Raw genomic sequence first — 23,060 nt, forward strand, 5'->3', positions numbered from 1 at the left:
AATAAATGCTTGTATACTTTCTGTTTATGTGTGTCCTTGAAAAAGCTACTGAAGCTTTTCCTCATTAAAGAGGTTTCTGCATTCGGTCTAGAAATACAGAAGGAGATGCATGTCTGTGAGTATGGATTTCAGATATGCTTTACTAGTTGCAGATTTCCTGTCTAAAGAGTGAATCCTGGAAGCAGAAGTAAGCAAACAAAATATCCTCAGCTTTCTGTTTCGTATCTTAATCTTCTGCAAAATCACACCCAGCTTCAACCTATAGAAGCCCTGGAAAATAAGTGGTTTGCAGCTGTTCTCCTGATTGTAACAGTGTAATTTGTAGCTGGAAATGTCAATGACTACAGGAATAAAAAATAAAAGAGTTAGAACTATTAAGCTTAAACCATATTTTTATTTCTCCATCTATAAGTTTTTAGTGCAAGCAATTTGGAATAAAGGCATCTTGAAATTTTACTTCAGTGTTTAGAAGGAGATTTCTTCCATATTGCTGTCAGTGAGACCATTTTAGCCACTAGGACCCTGTTATTGAAAAGCACATTTTTTTTCCTCTATACTTCAGTTCACTTAAGTATAATCTGAAAATTAGAGGTTAAAAAACTGATTCCCAAAGGTCTCTGATGAGCTCACCACTATTTCCAACAGTGGTTTAAACTTCAGACTTCTGAACTGAGCTATTTTGACATAAACCATCACTAGAAGCATGAACAAAAGCCATCAAGAAATTATATTTCTGTTCATAGATGCATTCACCTTGTTTATTCCTTTAATTACTGCTTGTTAACGGAAATACTTATTCTTTGAGTACTGCTGTGACAATACCAAAACATTTAAAACATTTGGCAAACTGTTCAGTTGCGGGTGGTGTTCTATATCTTCATATTTGACTAGTTTTTTCTCCCGCACATTCCTCATTCTTCTGCTTTTCCACTATTTTAGTTGTGCTATGGCACAAAAGCAATGAAAGCCTTATTAATATGACCATATGGTTATTTCCTCTCCTCTTTCCAGTTTGAAGGAGGAATAAATAGTTATTCACACTCTAACAATCTTGAAATGAGCAGAACGTACAAACAACTCCTCATTATGGTGGTGGCACTTTAAGCTTCTGTCATAAGTACTGCCAGAAGTTTGGAAATCAAATATCATTTTTACACAGAAAATATCTTTCAAGGATTGAGAGAGATGGTAATTGATTTCAGCGAAGTTACTACTTCTTTTTAACAGTGTAAAAGGGATCAGATTCCGGCTCTCAGCATTTCTTCTCATGTATCATGTTTTTTTCACATCAGTGCCCAAAGTATTGTGGAATAAACATTTGCTGCTGGCAAAACACGAATCTGTGTCTGTACAGTTTTCACTTGAGAAAACTGTGTGCAAAACCATCAGCACTGCTTTGCTCTGGGGCATTTGTTCACTATTCTAGAAATAAGGAGTGGAAACGAGTCTTCCTTTATCAAACTCAGTTGTGTGGATATGACCACAATGTGTTTTCTCGCAATAGCCCTCTTCAGTTTGGATCAAGTCAGCCAATAGGACTCCTTTCTCCTGTGTTGATCTCTTCATTGCTTTTGGTCAATGACATTTATTTATAACACCCAAAGACCTTCCAAACAATTCTGCTTTGGTATATGTGTTTTTTTAAACTATTTACCAACATTTTCCCCTCAGTTTTATAAACCAAATTTTAGCAATTTCTGTTGCCTTTAAACAGATCTTTCTTACTTAACTCACTCTTTCTTTTTCTTTCCATTGTGCATAAATTAACTCCTACAAATACTTATTTACAGTCCTGAGAGCCCAACATTGTTCTGGCATCTTCAGACTGAAGTTTTCTCATCTGTTTTGTCAGTTCTTCGGCACGTTACACCAACAAAGATCATCACTGCTTGGCTTTGCCTTGTCTTGTTGCATCTTGCAGATTTTCAGGTTTCCTCAATTCTCTGTTTATTAGATCCTCCCGATAATTGTTAGACATCTAAACCCACACACTTTCCTTAAGTCAAATCATTCCTCTTCTTTGTGGAAAAGTTAGACAAAAGAGACAATCTAACAAAAAGATCTAGAAAACTGCCTCCTGCCATGTCATCTAAATTTTTAGTTTTCCTGGATAATTAGCTTGCCACAATCTTTGCTCTCTGAGCTCAGCCTGCTTCAAGGCTTAGCACTCTCCAAAACCACAGCTCAAATGTATTCTAATTTTATACTCTTATAGTATAAAATACTGGTCTTTTTGCCACTATCTCAAAGTAGCATGTGATGTGGCCCAAGTAAGAGTGTTTACCATAATATTATTATCTTTTTTTAAGAAACTGTCTGAATTATACAGTATTTCCATTTTGTATTGACTAAGAAAGTAAAATATGTGATGGTGAATAATACTTAAATCTCTTCAGCAAAAGTATAATACTTGGGGATTGTATGGTTTGTTGTGGTTTCTTTTAATGTAAGCTGTTCATAAGTGTAATACCTAGCTACAAGCTTTAACACAGCTTCACCTGACAGATTTCCATTGCATGTGAGACCAAACAGGTGGCAACCCTCAATCACTGCCTTGTTATCATTGAGAAGCTTTGATCTACCTAATGTATAATAAATAAGATTCTGCATTTTAATCATCTTGCTGCTTTCATATCACTTGTGTTGCAAAGTCTGATTTCCAAAAACTCACCCAGACTTTGTTGATCTTTTTTTAAGTTGGATTATTTTTGATCTTTTATTTATTTCAATGTATCTGTAAGTACACAGATAGTATACGAACTGGAAGTTATTATACTGTATGCCCAACACTTCCCTATCTACCTCCACCTTTGTCTTACTCCTTTTTTTTGCTTTACAACATGTAAGAAACTGACCAGATGATCCCCCTTTGGGTAGGAAATTGGCTGATGGAAAATTCAGCTTGGGTTAAAGTCCCTTGGTTTCTACATGTACTCTTCACTCTACAGCTGCGTTATGCCCTTGTTCTCTAGTAAAGACTGAAACTTTATTATATCAATGAAATAAAAATGAAGGTTTCCTTGAAATAGCAATCTCAATTCCACTTTTACATATACATGCCAATCTAAGGTTGGTGCTGTACTATTTTTAGTAATTTAGTACTCATATTATTATTTAAATTCCCTGTGCTTAGTTGTGGTCACTCTGATTGTATCAAAGCAGGGAGGATCAGATAAAACCATATCTGTGAAAAAAGGCATTATTGAAACCAACAATATTGACACAATAAATTAGAGTATAAGAGTAAGTATGTAAGAGTAGTAGCATAGAATAGTGCTGTGTTGCTTATGTGTTGGTAGGTTTTGCAGACCATGTGATTTATCTTGAATTTACTGAAATCCAGTGCTAAATTTCTCACCAAATTATGTAATGTCAAACTTAGCTCTTTATTTAATGTTGAGTTAGAAATAGGAAGACTGTAGAACAGACAAATTGTCCTGCAAAGGTATTTTAAATTACCTTCTTAATTTCACATTACACAAAAAGACCAAGTAGAAACATATAATTTCAGCATAATGACCTAAATCAAGAAAATAAGTGTCTTTTTCAGTGTTGGGGTTGGTGCCTGGAACTAATTTATATAAACTGTGCCCATCAAGGAACAAGCAAGCCCATGAAATTAAAAACCCATCAAATTGTTTCAAGTGAGAAAATGGGAGAGTCTGCCAATGTGAGAACTACCTGTATTCACTAAGGAATGCAGCCAAAAATTTTGTTCGGAAGTAAAATTCAGCTCAGTGTGTAGTATGTGATGCACTAAAAGGGTTAGAGGATTGTCATTGCACACTATATTTTTGCAGTTTACAAACTTGGCAAGATGCTGTAGTCTATGTGAATATACAGAAGTCCAAGAGAGCAGATGGGTATTTTTCTAAGTCCTACCTTTTAGCAATTTCTTGTAGAAATTGCTACCTGAATAGGTCCTTTGTACATAATGTGAGAAAGAAATGCCACGAGACCAGCTGCTCTGCTGGTGTGCATTGGAGGTGCTTCTCCAGTTAGTTAACTCTGTCAAAGTTTATGCCATCTTTCAAAGTTTTTGAATGGAAATAATAGATGGTTTTCCTTAGAAAATTTGACTGCTGCAGACTTTGGACATTGCATATAGAGCATTCAGCACACTTTAAAAGAAATTATGATCTGCCTGCTCTTCATTGGTAGTGAGTTGTTTTCTGGATAGAAAATCTACTACTTAAAAATAATTACTTTGATACCAGCTGATTTATTTAGTGGGCTTACCAAGAAAGCTTGAGGACTGAGCACAGAAAAGCACTTGCAACTATATTCTACAGCATGGATTTAAATAACAGGGGGTTGAGCTGGTCTAGAACTCTTATGGTTCTCCCAATATAGGGAGATGTTTTTGCCATTTAATGTGATGGATTTATTCTGCAGGAACAGGCCCAACTAAATTAAAAAAGATAGTGCAGTTGTTGCAGTGATTGGAATGCAACAGCTCCCACATTAGGTCAGACAATTTGAAATTAAAAAAAAAGAAAGAGGGGTTAAAAAAAAAATATATATATATATTTATATTTGTAAATAAAACCATGCCTTAGATCCATAGGAGCACGAAGTGGGAAGTAGAGAAGTACCGTGGCCAGTCTGCTGAAGCACAGTCCAGCTCTCAGCTGTAAGAACAAGAGTCATTGGGTGACATTTGGGCCAAGAGACAACTACTTTTCTCAGGGCAGACACACGTAGCACTCTAGGTGTAAAATAACATGCCACTAGAAGGTCCTGATAACCAAAATACTGTCACATTTAGAGAACTGATCACTCTTGACTATTTCATCTTTTAATTAAATGGCCTCATAGATGTAGTCCCACTGGCCTTTTCTTCTCCAAATTACTAGCAAGTTTCATGTATGATCAAGGATGAATGCTCAAGCAGTTGTAATTTTTTCTAAGATAGAAACTGTGAGTTTAGATGATCCTTCTTTCTAACTTTAAGAACACTCCAAAAATCATCTTTTACACACTAGGTAATTATTATCTACGTATATTAAATTTACGACAGCATAAAATTCCAGCTTGTGGGCTCTATTAATTTAACAAACACTCTGCACCCAGTGCATGCTCTGCTTTTTTAGTGTACTTTGTAGATATAGAGAAATCTTTGTTGAATTTAATACTTTTTTTTCTTGAGTGGAAGGTGTAAAAATTTATGTGAAGTTTCTTATGACTGATAATATGAAATGAGGCATTTTGAACTTCTAAAATAATCTGGCATTCTGTGTCATATGGTGAGGGAGATTATAAAGACAGGTAGCTCTGCTTAGTCCTCACAATAATATTTTTCTCTTTAAGTCTGAATTATTTTAGAAAAACTGAAGCTGTTGATATGGTAGAATTGTAGGTTGACCTTTCTGAGAAAGTGTTCAAGGGAGTTAAGTCGAGAAGCAGGGGTCTAAGAACCTTGATATGGACCATAACTAAGGTTTAAATCCTTGATGTTTTAGAGCTGTGTGGATTGTTCAAGATTTAGATTGCACATTTCAAAGCAATTTCTCAAATATGAATAAAGTAGTTTAGTAACAGAGATCAGAGAACTGACTGGAGGTATGCCAGTAGAATCACAAGCTATTTAAAGCCTTGTTGAGATGTACTGTGAAATGTTTGGTTCAATTAAAAGATACGAAATACTGAAAGTATACCTAGAATTTGAGATCTATTAAATGCATTCCCATTATTAGAGTTAGTTAAACATAAAGTTTAAACTGTGTATTATAGTTTAGCAACATTTATTTTTTTTTTCTGTCAGCTAGCATCCACAGAAATCTGTCCTATATTAACTGCCAGGTCCTGTGTCAGAAACAGGAGATACAGAAAGATACTTAAGAGGCAAAAGTTGAGCGGACTACTTTGTTAGGAAGAACTATATTATAGTTCAGTAAATGGAAGCAGCAGCGGTTTTCTGGCATTATGTGAAGCACGTGCCAAAGCTTAAATTCTTGAACTTGCCTCAGGAAACTGGAATGAAATAATTTTCTTACACTTAGCTAAGAAGAAATATTCATCTTGCCTCAAAATTCCTTCGTACCTCTCTTTACTGAAGTATCTAAGTGCTAACAGACATTTAGCTTCAATTCAGATAAAATAATACCTGTCCCGTAGGACATGGCTCCATGGTAGCTGATACTGATACATCTGTCTCTGGGAGCATTAGTTAATGTAGGCATCTGTATGTCTGTATTTGTTTTGAATGACTATGTATAGAAACACTAATTTTCACTCTTTGTGCACAAGATGAGAGTATTGGCACTTGCCTTTAAAGGACACTGCCAGAGCTGTATGAACAATTGCCTCATTTTGTAGTAAGACTAGAGTGCAGTTTTTCATAGAATATTGTTTTGAAATTAAATAAAAAGCTTTGATGTTAGAAATGTCACCTGAAAAACCTGTCCTTTCTACAATTCTTTTCTTACTCTTACCAAGTCTGACCTCAGCTTGGGAGTAGCTGCACAACCCTAATGTGAAAGTACATTTATATGCAAACAAACCATAAGAAATGTTGCCTGGATCAGATGAAGGTGTTAGCCTGGATGGAATTACTGGTGAGGTTAGTTGAGTGTAGCTGCTCCCTCCTCCCATTAACTTCGCTAGCCTGGTTCCTTCCCCAAGTGCAGTGCTACACTTTCCTCTGATTTCTGGATCTCCAAGTAAGAAATTTAGAAAGACAGAGCAATGCAATCAAGCTGTGCAGGAAGGCTAAGCTTTGCTCAAGTTACACAAGGGTGTTGAGAGAAGCTAAAGACTCCAGTTTTGAAACTAAATCAATGCAAGTTTGATTTACTGGTGTGGGGGAGAACCATCTCTTTCTCACCTCAGGGCTGTGCGTGACCCAATCTAGGGAAAAGGCTAGGAGTAGACCTCAAACTTATCGTATTTGCTAAGGTCAACCACCTTGGCATATTTGGGAAGATGGCAGAAAAGCCTAACATGTACACAAAGTAGGCCGGGCCTCTTGTTATTAGAATTATATGTTATAATATCATCTATAGTGTATTATAATAGTTGAGAAAACAATATGGTAGTGACGACAGGTTCGAAGTATCTTTTAAAGCAAACCAAAACTACAAGTTCTTTGCATCTGTTGCTAAAATACAGATACCAAAAAAACCCAAATAATAATTCATAGGAGCAAACTTTGCCTAGCTAGTGGTCTTATGAGGAACTTGCTTGCATACAGCTGTCATAAAATGCAATAGATTTCTTTGTCCTCTTTACTACCTAAGAGCAGCCCTATCATTGGAACATCCCAGTACGTAATCTGCTAGCATGGTCTGACTGGCTTTTTTCCGAAATCAGTACTTTCTCTTCTAGATAATATTTCCATAGGAAAATGAAAGAAAAAAATTATATTTGTATCATATTAGTCATAAAAAAGATTTGCTAGTGTCAGAAATACATATTTTATGGAATGGAAACAAAAAATTAAATTAGTAAAAAAGGCAGGCATCCCTCTCTTTTAACATGGAAGAGAGGACTGCTTGTTAGGAACTAAGAATGCCTGGTGACTGGTAGATAGCATCAGATTTTCTGGGCCCTGAGTGAAGTAGGACTGCAAGACCCAGGTTTCCTTGCTATTAAAATCTATACATTGATAGGAAACAGCAGAGAAGTTAAAGAGGAAGACCAGGTTAGAGACCACTTGGCCAAACTGGAGATCTATAAATCCATGGGGCCTATGGGATGCTCGTACAAGTGCTGAGACAGCTGGCAGGTGTGCTTCTAGACCACTCTCCATCGTCTTTGGAAAGTCATGGAGAACAGGAGAGATGCCTGAGGACTGAAGGAAGGCCAGTGTCACTTCAGTCTTCAAAAAGGGCAAGAAGGATGACCCAGGAAACTACAGGCCTGTTAGTCTCACCTCTGTCCCTGGAAAGGTGATGGAACAAATCATTCTGGATTTCACATCTAAACATGTGGAAGAAAAGAAAGTTACTGGGAATGGTCAACATGGATTCACCAAGGGGAAATCATGCTTGACCAATCTGCTAGCCTTCTATGATGTAATAACTGGCTGGTTAGATGAGGGGTGGGGAGTGGATGTCATCTACTTTGACTTCAGCAAGGCTTTTGACACTGTCTCCCATAACAGCCTCATTAAGAAACTGGTTGAGTGGCAGAGCTCAGAAGGTTGTGATCAATGGTGCAGAGTTGAGTTGGAGGCCTGTAGCCAGTGGTGTTTCCCAGGGGTCAGTGCTTGGTCTCATCTTGTTCAACATACTCATCAGTGACCTAGATGAGGGGCCAGTGTATCCTCAGCAAGTTAATTGATGATACAAAACTGGGAGGAATGACTGACACTCCAGAGGGCAGTGCTGCCAGTGTCCAGTGTGACCTGGACAGGCTAGAGAGTTGGGCAGAGAGGAATCTAATGAGATTCAACAAGGGAAAATATAAAGTCTTGCATCTGGGCAGGAGCAACCCCATGCATCAATATAGTTTAGGTATTGACCTGTTGGAGAGCAGCCCTGAGGAGGGGGATCCTGGAGTCCTGGGAGACAATAAGTTAGCCATGAGCCAGCAATGTGCCCTTGTGGCCAAGAAAGCCAATGGTATCTTGGGAAGAGTGTGGCCAGTAGGTCAAGGGAGGTCATTCTCCCCCTCTATTCTAAGCTAGTGAGGCCACATCTGAAATTCTGTGTCCAATTTTGGGCTTCCCAGTTCAAGAGAGACAGGGAACTACTGGAGAGAGTCCAGTGGAGGGCAAGGAAGATGACTGGGGGACTGGAGCATCCCTCTTACAAGGAAAGGTTGAGAGCTAGGACCATTTAGCCTGGAAAGGAGAAGACTGAGAGGACACCTTACCAATGTCTATGAGTATCTAAAGGGTGGGTGTAAGGAGGATGGAGCCAGACTCTTCAGTAGAGCCTGGTGACAGGATGAGGAGCTAAGGGTACAAGCTGGAACACAGGAAGTTCTATCTGAACATGAGGAAAAACTTTGTTACTGTGAGGATGACAAAGTACTGGAACAGGCTGCCCAGGGAGGCTGTGGAGTCTCCTTAATTGGAGGTATTCAAAACCCTCCTGGATGCAGTCCTGAGTAATGTGCTCTATGGGATCCTGCTTTAGTGGGAGAGCTGGACTAGATTATCTCTAAGAGGTCCTTCCTAACACTGACAATTTTGTGAATCAGTGATTTGGGAAGCCAGTTTTTGTGTTTACAACACATAATTTTATGCATGGAAATAAAGATTTTGAGGTGAAGAGAGAGTCAGTGAGCTAAAGAGTTTATGAAATCCTGCTTATTTAAATCCCTCAGGAGGCAAACCAGTAATTTATTTCTAACTGGCCAAAGAAAAGTAAGAAATAGAGATTGCCTTCATTGTTTTGCTTAATTTATCCTTATTAGTCTGTAGTTTTTCTCAACCTTACTCCTTGAAATTATAACTATTCATTTTGCCAATACAGATTCCTCAAACCAAGAATTTACTATTGCATAATTATTATTTTTCAAGTCTTATTTGTACATTGTAAAGATCAGCAAGCAATTCTGCTTTGCTGGAGTTTTCTGCTGTTAGATTTTAAGTATTTTTAATAGTCTTTTTGTTTGTTTGTTTTTGTGGTTGGTTTGGTTTGGTTTGGGGGTTTTTTTGTTAGCTTTCCAAAAGTCTTACTGCAGAGGGCTTTTTAATACTTCTGGTTATCTAACATTTTGACAGCTTTATGCTTCTTGATCTTTCCATTCTTGGAACTATGCACACTCCAGTTCATCTCCATCCTGGAAGAGCAGGATTTATTCCTTTCTTAATTTTCTTTATTTTTTGTGGTTTGGTATGGAAGTGAGAAAAGATCTTTTAGTATTTACAGGTGCTCACCTGAAGAGCTCCTAACACTGATGGAACCTGGATGTGCTATCCACCGCTTCCAGTGACACATGTAATCTTACTAAATCTCATTCTCACTCTGCTCCTCTTTTCAGAGTCATACACTTGGCAGTAGACTGAACACACACTCTGCTACTCTACTACTGCAGGGTGTCTAAATTGTCACTGTCAGCTAAAAAAATAAATGTAGCCTCTCCAAATTAGCCAGTGATTGCAACAGGATGAAATGAATAGCTATATCTAATATATCCAAAATGACAGGCACACTGTCATTCATCCTTTATCAACAGCAAGCAAGGCAGTGCAACACAAGGCACTCACAGACAGCTTCCGAGGCTCCATCATGCTCATCTTGTAGGGTGACTAAGATTACAGTTTCAATCAGGGATCTTTACTGTAGTAAAAGCAGGTACAGCCCAAAGGAACACAGAGGTTGTGCTGTTGTGCAGTTGTGCATTCAGCAGGAACAGACGTACTCCTGTCACACATGCTGTGTGTACCAATACCTCCCATGCTGTGCATTAAATTGCTGCAAGCTCTGTAATATCTGCTGCAGAATTAGTTTTATTGGGGAGGAATTAATCTTTCTACTTATTCCAAGAGCATCTCAATGAAACATGTCCAGCAAATTCTTATGAGCTCCACTTGCCAGTTACACAGCTGCTTTACAGTGTGAAGAATGAGCCCTGTGTAAGAAGCAGCACCTGTTAATTTCCCTTCACAGAGAACACAGATTGGGTTTGCCTCTGGATGGAAAGTGGTGTGCTTCTTCCGCAACTCTCCCCTGGTGTAAATAACTGATTATAAGCATACAGAGCTATGAATGTTTTATTAGGCCTTTAACTTAGAGTGCAATGTTGGGGAAAATGAATGCAGAATTTCAAAACTATTTTCTTCATTGCATTCACAGCATTTGAATATGCTTCCAGTGGTAATGTGCAAACAGCCACAAAAGAAGCCCAAACCACCAGCATCCAAACCAGCATTCTTTTCTTGGCTCTTCTGAGAGAGCTATTAACAGGTACCAAAAAATTCCTGGAGGTGTCAGCTCTTGAAGCATATTTAAGATAGCTGATGCAGGAAAATGTCATCTAAGTGATCCTTAGTACTTATTTGTATCAAGACAAATAAAATAGACTCAAACACGGTAACAGAGTAACCAGTCCGACACAGGCCACCACAACATCCTCTTATACGCAAGGCAAGTGCCTGTTAATCCACTACTCCACACTTAAAAGGAGAACTGCACACTCCACAGAATTGTGGAAGCAAGTTAATGGGAAAATGTATCTCCACTTTGAATGACAGTAAAACCAAATAAATTTCTTCTTTATTTTTCTAATTCATGAAGTGCTAAACTTACTAGCAAACTTATGCACTTCATGTCTGCCCTACTAAGCAGTTTTAGGCAAGGCTCTAGCTATTTCTGTGTTCAGGTTTCTGCATCTGTCTGTGACATGGTTTGGTGATGCTCATCTCCTTCATGAATCCTGTGAAGATTTATACTAAAACAATATTATTTCAGAATAAGATATTTCCTCTTCATGTTATTATTTTTAATGGCTGTGGCTCTTTCCCCACAGAAAAGGGACAAAATTCTGAGAACAACATACTGAAATTGAAAAAGTAGTCTTCTCAAGCACACAGATCCTAGTAAACATTTGGACAAGCAATGCTACCTGAAAATCCACTTAATCTTTTATGGTTTGGTTTTTTTCCTGAAAGAGTTTTGGGACACCTCCTGCTAGATCAGGTGACTCAGAGCCCCATCCAGCCTGGCCTTGAAAACTTCCAAGGATGGGGCTTCCACCACCTCTCTGGGCAACCTGTTTCACTGTCTCACCACCCTCATGGGGAAGACCTTCTTCTTTCAGGTCTAACCTGAAACTACCCACCTCTAGTTTTGATCCATTCCCCCTAGTCCTACCACTACCCGACATCCTAAAAAGTCCCTCACCAGCTTTCTTGTAGGCCCCGTTAAGATACTGGAAGGCCACAATAAGGTCTCTTTGGAGCCTTCTCTCCTCCAGACTGAATAACAAGAACTCTCTCAGTCTGTCTTCACAGGAGAGGTGCTCCAGCCCTCTGATGATCCTCGTGGCCCTTCTTTGGACATGTTCCAGCATTTCCATATCATTCTTGTAATACGGGCCCCAGAGCTGGACACAATGCTCCATATGGGGTCTTACATATGGAGTAGAGGGGGAGAAACACCTCCCTCAACCTGCTGGCCACACCTCTCTTGATGCAGCCCTGGTTACGATTGGCTCTCTAGGCTGCAAGTGCACACTGACGGCTCATGTTGAGCTTCTCATCCACCAGTACCCCCAAGTCCTTTTCTTCAGGGCTGTTCTCAAGCCAGACACTGCCTATATTGGTGCTTGGGATTGCCCTGACTGAGATGCAGGACCTTGCACTTGGTCTTGTTGAACTTCATGAGGTTGGCATGGGCCCACTTCTCCAGCCTGTCGGGGTCCCTCTGGATAGCATCCCTTCCTTCCAGCATATCAGCTGCCCCACACAGCTTGGTGTTGTTGGCTGAGGGTGCACTCAATGTCAGTATCTATGCTGCCAATAAAGATTTTAAACAAGACTGGTCCCAGTACTGATCCTTGAGGGACTCCACTTGTCACTGGCCTCTACTTGGACATGGACCCATTGACAGCCACTCTCTGGATGTGGCCATCAAGCCAGTTCTTTATCCATCAAGTTGTCCATCCATCAAACTCATATTTTACCAGCTTGAAGACTAGGATGCCATGCAGGACAGTGTCCAAGTCCTTGCTCAGGTCCAGTTCTCTTGCTGCTCGGACAGCCTCCTTATGTGCCCTCCATTCTAGCTGACCTTTCTTCCACTCCTTGTAAAGTTTCTTTTTGTGTGACAGTGTGTCCAAGAGCTCCTTGCTCATCTGGGCAGGTCTCCTAGCATTCTTTCCTGCCTTACTCTTTGTTGGTATACTTTGCTCCTGGACACGGAGAGGGTGATCGTTGAATACTGACCAGCTGTCCCTCATTTCCTCTTAAACACTTGGTGGTGTTAAATGTTGAAGAGAGGAACACTCTGATTAGATATTGTCCAGGACAAGGCTACCGTATAAAAGAAATAAACACTGCTCTCCATCTGATTAAGATCTCTGTGTAAGTGCACAAATGGATTGAATAGCCCTTGGATAAGAAAAGCACCACAGGGAATTAAAATTCTGCTTACATTATAATCCTGTTGTGTTTTCTACTGGGGGAAGTCTGTCTTTTATCAAATGGTTTAAAATTAAGTATGGCATAAAGATTGGTTTCAGTTACAAATGCCAAGGACAGTCACCATTTACACTGCAAACAGAATATATTTGTGTAATAGATTATGGTTAGTTTAAAAACAATTTGAAATAAGAGTGGTATTACTTTCATACATTACACAGCAGACGTGTAATTTTGAGCTCAATCAAAACAGCTAAAAGTTTTTGTGAATTTGGAGACAACAATCAGAACTGCATTAAATAGAATTTTTTAATAAAATCAAATTATAAACTCAATAGGCCTTAATCCCTTAATCCTTCACATTCTTGTTTTCCATTGGATGTTCTTGAGTGGGTAATAGTTTGATTTGGGAGATCAAAGGGTTAATTTGCTTCTCAATTGAGGAATGACTCAGAGTTCCCTTTATTGTTAAAAAAAAAAAAAAAGAAAAAAAAAAAAGTGATGTGTGGGTGTAAGGTAGAGAAAAAAAGCCAAGAAAATGGATTCACTAATTGGGGTTTTCACCTGCTGTGAGTCTAATTGAATACAATGCTTTACTTGTAACTCAAGGAGAAAGGGGATTATGCAAAGTATGGGAAATTCAGACTGGTTTTTAAATTTGTATTACTTGGCACTATTGTATGGGAAAAAAGACCAAAGCAATAATAGCAGTGTCAAGCTTCTGTTAAGGCAGACCAGGAACCTCCAGAAACAGTGAAAACTGAAGGAATGTGATCAGTACTAGATACTTCTTGAAGGAAAACAAACCACTTTTGGTGTGAAATAGCAGGCTTCTGGCTACACCAAGTGCTTTTGTATTACAAGGGCAGCTGCTCTCTCCTTGTAACAGGCCATGAGGCTCTTCCCAAGTAATCTGCTAAACATCCTGTTTTAAGGCCTTAAAGAGAGATGTCCCACTTCTTAAAACTTCACTAAAGATGGGAAAAGATGAACTCATTGATGCAACACAAGTGACAGCCTTCAGCCAGTTCATTCACCTTGATACTAAGCTATCTGATACAGCTATTGACCAGGTCCACTGAATCATAGAATCCTAGGGGTTGGAAGGGACCTCAAAAGATCATCTAGTCCAACCCCCCTGCCAGAGCAGGGTCACCTAGAGCACATCACACTGAAGTCAATGGAAAATTCTCACAGAGTCGAAGTTTTAATGTAGCAATTTCTGTTTACACAAAAATGAATCCTTTCTTCTTTTTCTGTTGGGGTAGTGTTGTAGATAACAGGTAACTAAAAACTGTGAATTAGACCTTTTAAAACAAATTAAAGTAAGAATACTATGATAATTTAACATTTGATTCCATTAGGTTTTATATCTGCATTTGGAGGGCAGAGGGGTTGAACCTTGAGCATCTTACCCTTGTAATGGTTCTAGCAAAAGCCATGAGAGCTCTCCTTGAACCGCTTGTTGAGCTTTTCCTAAAAAGCTACCCAACCCAGCTACCTGGAAACTTAAGGGAGTCTTAAAATAGGATTTTTATTAGGATATAACCTAGGATAAAATTCCCCAAGTTCAGCACTTATGAACAACTATGGAATAGGAAAGCAGTCTCTGGGATATACCTGTGGTATAGAAACTATGAGATTACTTTTCTAGGCATGCACCTTCCCCATGTGAAAACAGGGACTTTTTTCTACATTTGGAAGACACTGTTTTTGGGTGCCTTACCAAGAAAGCACAGTTTGTAAGGCTTGAAAAACCACTGAGCTACAAAGCGGATTCAGTTCTCTATGCAGCCTTACTTTAACGAATAAATGACATAGATGTAAAACTTGCATGAGAGCAAACTGGCTGCACTGATTTGAAATGCTGATGACACTAAAAGGGGATTGTTGGCTTTTATTTGTGTACTGAATATTAAGTAGGGATTAATACAAAGAAACATTACGACAGTTACTCAGCATGACCAGAACTATTTCTTCTGCTCAGAAAATTCCAGGAGAGAAGCTCGTTCTTCCCAGGGAGGCCAAGGCAAGCCCTGGGAAATGAAATTACCTGATTTCACTCACAAATAAACAACCCGGCATTTATTTTAAGCGCCGACATTAACAGCTGCGAAGCGAAAATCCACGTTAAAGCCCATTTCAAATCTGTCCTGGCTTCGGTGCATTTTTTAATTAAGTTTCCTTCCCAAGCCCGCTGAAAGCGAACCGCTTTGCCAGCCTCTGAGCGCGCCCGTCTCCCCGCGGGAACGCAAAGAAATCCCACCACACCTCCCTCACCACCCCCTCCCCCCCAAAAAAAAAAAAAAAAAAAAAAAAAGGCCCAGTGAAGCCCCCGGGGCTCCCTCAAGCCGCTGCATCCCGCAGAGATGTGACAGCTCAGGAGATGGCAGGGAAGGGAGCGAGATGCCCACACACGCCCCGCAGCGCCGCTGACGGAGCTGGGCGTTGGTGGGTGCTCGGAGAGCTCCCCGCCGAGCCGGCACCGGGGCGGAGCGGGGGAGCACCGCCCTCTCCTTCCCTGCCTCCTTCCCTCCTCCCGGCGGGGCGGCCGCAGAGGCGCGGGGCGGCGGGGACGGGCGGTCGCGCTCGTTCTGGCTCCGGCTCCGGCTCCGTGGCGCCGCGAACAGCCGCCGCCATGAGGGAGCAGCTCAAGGGGTGAGGCGGGGGGCTGCGGGGGCGCGGCAGGTGCCGGCGGGGCGGGTGGTGCGGGGGCTCTCAGGGCTCTCAGGTGTTTCAGGCTGGGTGTCCGTAGTCACCCCCACGCCCTGTGAAGGTGGGGAGCGGCGTGGCGAGCCGTCGTCTCCCAGACCCGAGGGGAGGCGGGCGTGCCGTTCGTTTATTACGCTAGAAAGGTCAACCTGCTGCCTGGTTTCTTCTGGGGACTTGAAACGGCGTTTGGTTCGGCGCCTCTCCCCTGGCACGAGGCCGTCGTGTGGCGCTGGATGTGTCTGGTTGGAACACGTAGGAGATGGCGATGTGCGCTGGCGCACGGCAGCGGATGAACCTGCGGTGGGGTGTGGGCTGGTGGGAGACCAGGGGTCCGAGCGGGAAACTCGGGATGTGTCGGAGATGGGGAGTGCTCCCGGGGAGGGGGAGGGGGAGACGAAAGGATGGGAATTGTCTCTGCGTTATTCCTCGGGGCTTCAGGGGGAGCGCAGTGCTGTGAAACGTTACCTGTGTAGCACGTAGCTTGTGCCATATCTTGGGTCAAGAGGGAACTGTAATAAAATTACTGAAAACAAGCGTGCTTAGAATTGTGTTACTTTTCCCAGTAATTTTATGCTTAGAAATAATCTTTCAAGTGAATAGGCAGAAGGAGCTGGGAGGGAATTCCTCTGGGCTGTTGCATTCTAAGTGCTGTATTTCTTGTTGTTATATATATGGTACGTTATATTACCTTTAATAGCTATAGTAAAACAGCTAGCAGCCTGGGACACCAGCAGCATTGCCAGTCTTCCTCGTAAGCTGAAGTTGAGCTGAGAACTGGTGTTTGCAGGCATATGTGTACAGAGCTGAGGAAACAAGAAACGTGGTTTTATGTAGGATCTTTGACCTTTTAACACTAAGGAATTATTTGAGGCCATCACTGAGACTGGATTTGACAAGACCCTGCAGTGAAATTGCTTTGGCAGAAGTGCAGAGGGTAGGCTTTGAAAAGCAAATAGATCAGGGGAGAGTAAGAGCTGGGGGGGCAGGCTCGCCGAGCCTTCGCCACTGAGCGAGAGTCTGTCCGTGACAGAGTGTACAAAATAAATGTTTAACATCAAGGGGATAAAAAAGCTACTATTCAGTAGTTGGCAATTGATATTTACCCTTCTCCTACTATTCATTTCCAGTATCGGCAAGAAACTTTAGTATATATCAGTGCCTGCCTTCAGCAGTCTGATAAATTTCGTAAAAGCCAGAAAAACACACTTAACATCAAATTCCTGCTGAAAAAAAAGACACTGATCCTTGGCTTAAACAGAAATAATCTTTGCACAGATCAGTAGTCTCTAGATTTACAGATTATAACAATAGTCCTTTGTAAAGCACAAAGGAGTGCCACCATTATTACATCGTTAATACTTTACATAGCCGTACCATGTTTTGTCTAAGAAATTAATGAAACACTGTAAAAAGACAGCTAGTAAGTCTTTCTTGCAGTCACTGTCATTTACTGTTGAAAACTTCTATTACGATTTTCAATGAGCGGTAGTTTATTCATACAAACAGTTTCAATTGCATTTAGGTGAGTTTAGTAAAATCCAAGCATATAATGTTTGTTTTGGCTTTTTGACAGCAGTCATAAGGTGGTAGGAATAACATTTCATTCTTCTTAAAGCCAGAAGGTCAGAGGTGTTGCAAATTGTGTTGTTTGAAAATCGGTCAATTCAGGCCTTTGTCTTTTTCGTTAGCATGTGCAGCTATTTATTTATTGCTACTTGCACATCTAGTTCATGTCACTTTTTCTAATGGAGGGCAAGGGGACAAGCCCAGCAGGATCGGCTCTGGTGTTACTAATGAAGAGACATGTAAGAGTTTAAAAAGGACTCTGCAGTTGCAACCTAAAATTCTAGTCTCTAGAGCCCAGCAGTGAGTACACATGGGACTGAATACTAGATATATATTATTTTTTTAAAAGAAGGGGGAAGGGGAGGAAGAGTGCAATCAAGAACAGTTACAAGACTTCTGAATGTTTTGTGTGGTTTATGCAGGAATGTTTGGGGGGAGAATTTGTTCAGAAATTTGAGTGAGGAGGAGTGTTTCTCTTCACTCCTCCGGCTGCTGCTGTTTCTCAGAAGTAATATAAAAGGAAAAATGACTGTATGTTGTCCAAACTGATCAAGTTATAACAAGGGAACTGTAATTCAGCAGGTGTGTCAGTTAGGATATCATCCTGAAGTCAGGTTTTCAATCCTGTGTGTTATTGGCTCTGCTGACAGAGATGAGAGACAAATCTCTGCTGTTGGCAGCAACAGAGGAGTTTACACAAGCATAGTGTGACAGAATTCCCCATGAAAAAATTATCCTTGCTAATATAATATAATGTAATAGTGCTTTAATGAAGTGGTCCTGTAGTTCCCAAAGGATGTATTAAGTGAAGTCTGTGCTTTTGTCCCACTGAATTATCAATGTATTTACTAGCATGTCAGTCACACCAGTGCCTACATGTGACCATTAACCATTGCTGCTCTTCGACTTTCCAGGCCTGGTTTTAATTTCCTTTCCACCTTTGCAGCTTAAGTCAGGTGAGAAGAGGAAAATATGCCACCAGGGCCCACTTTTATTTGTTGCAGAATGTGCATGATAGAAAAGCTAGTGATCAATTCAGTTGACCTAAATGTAGAGCCAAATTGAAAAATGTATCCTCTGAGTATGTGCAATATTGCAAAACTACTGGCTGTGTGCTTTGATGCCTTTTCATGTTGGTGGTTCATTGGTAAAATATCTTGAGTGCTTATTTCTGCATATATTCTCACTCGGCTTTATCTGCTGCTAGTCAAGAGGACTTGCACTACACTTTTTATGTCTTTCTGACTTGCAAGCTGTAAAGGGCCTTGTTCACTGGAGTTGGAAACTCTGGCAAATGCTTTGCTGCAGATCTGTTAAGGATGCTACAGCATTCCCAAGTGTGGTTGAGGCTGCCTGGAACTGCTGAGCTGGCATTTCACTTCAAACGGTGTTCACAGTAAGGGCATACATGCAAATCCTCCCCCACCGGTCCAACCCCAAAGCTCACAATTAAATGGCCTTTGAAAATGGCAAAGAAGCTTATGAAGAATAGCCTCGATGGAATCTAACCTTTCCTGGAGCTGCCCTATTGTGCAGAATTGTTGATAACTTTCCAAGCTGAAAATGTTCAGTTAAGATGCAAACGCCTTTTAGCTGGAGCGCAATAACTGCAGCCTTCTTGTGTTCTGCATGTCAAGTAACAGCAGAATCTGTCCTGGCTTGGTACAGGCACTCAACCTCTACAGAAATCACGGCGACCAAGTTTCAGTTCACTTTAAAACCCTTGCTTTTTCTTGCAAGAGTGCAGAGGAGTACTGACGGCTTATGAGTCCATCGCTGGATTTGGTACAGGGTGGAATGGTCTCTGCTTAGTTGCTGAGGGTGGCCATACCAGCCAGGTGTGGAGCACTATGATCCATGGGTAGTCACTGCAGGGTGTGGTGTAGGGTCTCTACTGCCTTGAGATTTATAGTCTAAAGGAAAGGGGCATTTTTTTCTTAAGTTGCAACTAAGCTTATAATGTGGGAAAGAGGGAAAGTGCACCTACCCTTCAAATTCAGTCTTGGTCTATTGCAGATGAAGTGAATAAAATCATTCCTCATAAAATGTACATCTCCAAGGTAATTAATCTTGTACCATGAAAGAAAAAGCACACCGAGTAGTGGTTTGGGGTATTAAAAATATAGGAAAACAGTTGGGAGTCCGGTGTTTCTTTGGCAATGTAAATTTTATTTACAAGATCTTGGGAAAATCAGTTACATGTTTACAGAAAGATTAGTAAATGCCATAAACTCAAGCCATACACACTAAATTAACATATATGGTTAGGTCTTACAATTAAAAGTGAAAAAAAAATCAATAAAGTACTCATCCATGTACTTTTGATTAGTGATTAACTGTATAATAGTTTTCCATATCTAAGGTGATACTTCGGTTCTTTTGTTCAACATAGACATGGAATTCCACGGTCCCATATAGATTCACCTTTGCCAGGTATCTGATTGCACTTAAATATTTTAGTGGGGAATCCGTGCCTTTGAAGGCTACCAGGTTAATAGCTGTGGAGCCTGAATGTATCTGGTTTATCCATAGAACAATCTGCGGCTGCCATACTAACTTCATAGGGAAAGTCAGGCAGCTGATTTTCAGAGGTTTCTTTTAACTGTGTGCTTAAGTCCTTTGTCTTGTTTTTACTGTATGATTTGGCATACAAGCTATGGTACAGTTGCTATTTAAATATCCCCCACTTCTTGGGCTGCTTTGCCTGTGAGGAATCAAGTCAGGGCATTCAGGCTCATGCCTGGGAAACTATTGATCTGAGACTGACATTGGGTGATAACAAACAGTGCTATAGATCTACAGATTTAAGTATTTATTTGGGTCTGCAGTTGGTTCACATGAATTGTGGCATTTCTGACTACAGGGTTCTCCTGCGACAAGTACGCTTCCTTCCTCTTTTCCTTTGGGCTGCAATTGTATAAGCAGAAGCTTCTGGTAGCCAAGTCTTCAGGGATTAATTGTGTAAATTAAACTGTTTCTGTTTTTCTGTAAAAATACACTTAATACCTGAACATGGTAAAAGCTGCTGGTGCTCTGTAGAATCTGTCCATACCAAGTGTGGTAGGAAATTCAGGAGCTTGTGTACAGGTGGCTCAGATCTGCAGGTTTTCACTTGAATCTATCCAGTTTCTGCATTTAAAAAACAGACTAGGCTCAGATTTTTGAATGTGATTGTAGCCACCTCCCTTTGCACAGTAGTTTTTTTTCCACAGCTAAGAACAAGACTGCACTTCTAGTGTCCTCTTCCCTCTTTCATTGCCTTCAGCCACCACAGGTATGAGAAAGGGGAGGGGATGCTGAGATTGATCAGACAAAGCTTGTTTAAAATCGTGTGCTCAACTAGGGTAGCGTTATGGGAGCATTTTTTTCCTTAGGTTTATTTCTTTTGATCCCTTCCATTCTTCCTTGCAGTTACAGAGCAAAATCAGGAAATACATGCAGTAAGCTACTGAATAGATAGAGGCTACTGGGCCAGTAAAGTATTCATGTGGATTAAGTAAATAGCCTGTCTTTTAAGACTAAGATTAAATTATACTAAGAACATGTCATATTTTTTGGTTTCCTTGAGTAGTGGTGGTGTTGAAGTGCTTCACTGGAAATTTTACTCCTTCTTGGCCTATAAAGGTATCATAGAATCATAGAATCCTAGGGGTTGGAAGGGACCTCGAAAGATCATCTAGTCCAACTCCCCTGCCAGAGCAGGGTCACCTAGAGTACATCACACAGGAAGGCGTCCAGGCGGGTTTTGAGTGTCTCCAGCAAAGGAGACTCCACAACCTCTCTGGGCAGCCTGTTCCAGTGCTCTGTCACTCTCACAGTAAAAAATTTTTTTCTGATACTCACCTTAAACCTCCTATGCTCCAATTTGTATCCATTACTCCTTGTCCTATCACTGGTCATTACTGAAAAAAGCTTAACTCCATCTTCTTGACACTCTCCCTTTATGTATTTGTAAACATTGATGAGGTCACCCCTCAGTCTCCTTTCTCCAAACTAAAGAGACCCAGCTCTCTCAGCCTTTCCTCATAAGGGAGATATTCCACTCCCTTAATCATCTTTGTAGCTCTGCGCTGGACTCTTTCCAGCAGTTCCCTGTCCTTCCTGAACTGAGGGGCCCAGAACTGGACACAATACTCCAGATGCAGCCTCACCAATGCAGAATAGAGGGGGAGGAGAACCTGTCTTGACCTACTAACCACACCCTTTCTAATGCACCCCAGGATGCCATTGGCCTTCTTAGCCACAGGGGCACATTGCTGGCTCATGGTCATCCTCCTGTCTACCAGGACCCCCAGGTCCCTTTCACCTACACTGCTCTCCAGCAGGTCAGCCCCCAACCTGTACTGGTACATGGCGTTTTTCTTCCCCAAATGCAAAACTCTACACTTGCCCTTGTTGAACTTCATCAGGTTTTTCCCCGCCCAACTCTCCAGCCTGTCTAGGTCTCTCTGAATGGCAGCACAGCCTTCTGGTGTGTCAGCCACTCCTCCCAGCTTGGTGTCATGAGCAAACTTGCTGAGGATACATTCTGTACCCTCATCCAGGTCGTTGATGAAGATGTTGAACAACACCGGTCCCAGTACCGACCCCTGAGGGACTCCACTAGTCACAGGCCTCCAACTAGATTCTGCCCCATTGACTACAACTCTGACTTCTTCCTTTCAACCAGTTCTTGATCCACCTCACTGCCTGATCATCAAACCCATACTTGATCAACAAGGATGCTGTGGGAGACGGTGTCAAATGCTTTACTGAAATCAAGATAGACCACATCCACCGCTCTACCATCATCTATCCACCTAGTAATTTCCTCATAGAAGGCTATGAGGTTAGTCAAACATGACTTACCCTTGGTAAAACCATGTTGACTGCTCTTGATGACCCCCATCTCCTTGATATGTCTAGAGATAGTGCCAAGGACAAGTTGTTGCATCACCTTTCCAGGGATGGAGGTGAGGCTGACCGGTCTATAGTTACCCGGGTCCCCCTTCTTGCCCTTCTTGTAGACTGGAGTGACATTTGCTATCCTCCAGTCCTCAGGCACCTCTCCTGTTACCCATGACTTACCGAAGATGATGGAGAGTGGACTAGCAGTGACCTCCACCAGCTCCCTCAGCACCCTTGGATGTATTTCATCCGGACCCATCGATTTATGGATGTCCAGATTACTCAACTGATCCCTAACCCAATCCTCATCTACCTGGGCAAACTCCTCCTTTATCTTGACTTCTACTGGGGCTGTATGAAACTGGGGCTCATGGGGAAAGCCTGCAGGAGTAAAGACAGAGGCAAAGAAGGCATTCAGCACCTCTGCCTTCTTTATATCCTCTGTCACCAGGGCACCCACCTCATTCAGCAGTGGGCCTGTATTGCCTCTGGTATTAGTTTTGTTGGCTATGTATTTGAAAAAGCCCTTTCTATTGTCCTTAACCCGACTTGCAAGGTTAAGTTCCAAGGAGGCCTTAGCTTTCCTAGTTGCCTCCCTGCATTCTCTGACAACAGTCCTATATTCCTCCCAAGTGACCAGCCCCTCCTTCCATGATCTATAGATTTTCCTTTTCCACTTCAGTTTGCCCAGCAAAGGTAGACTTGGGAACATCACTGTCTCAAAAAGAGAGCTCAAGGACTGCTCTCTAAGACAACCTTTCTCTATTATCAGTCTTCCAGTGCACAGTTGGGTGTATAGGTGTGTTCAGCCTGCTGGATGGCTTGTGGTTTAGTCTCTCGGAGCTGGAAGGTGTGTGCTCCA

General features: G+C 41.3%; 1 protein-coding gene across 11 annotated transcripts in view; it reads left to right on the forward strand.

The window, feature by feature from the left end:
- The window catches only part of DMD (dystrophin), a 1,087,789-nt gene that overhangs the window by 988,295 nt on the left and 76,434 nt on the right, over positions 1-23,060 (forward strand). For 4 of the 11 annotated variants that reach the window (XM_051641731.1, XM_051641713.1, XM_051641739.1 and 1 more), the window contains exon 1: positions 15,607-15,691. The exons of the other annotated variants lie outside the window; for them this stretch is intronic. In XM_051641731.1, coding sequence (XP_051497691.1) covers positions 15,672-15,691 — 20 coding nt within the window. In that variant the 5' untranslated portion in view covers positions 15,607-15,671. Of the gene's footprint in view, positions 1-15,606; positions 15,692-23,060 lie in introns of those variants that run through there. 11 annotated transcript variants of the gene reach the window in all.

The sequence above is a fragment of the Apus apus genome, chromosome 1 (genome assembly GCF_020740795.1).
Source record: "Apus apus isolate bApuApu2 chromosome 1, bApuApu2.pri.cur, whole genome shotgun sequence".
Taxonomy (NCBI): Eukaryota; Metazoa; Chordata; class Aves; order Apodiformes; family Apodidae; genus Apus; species Apus apus.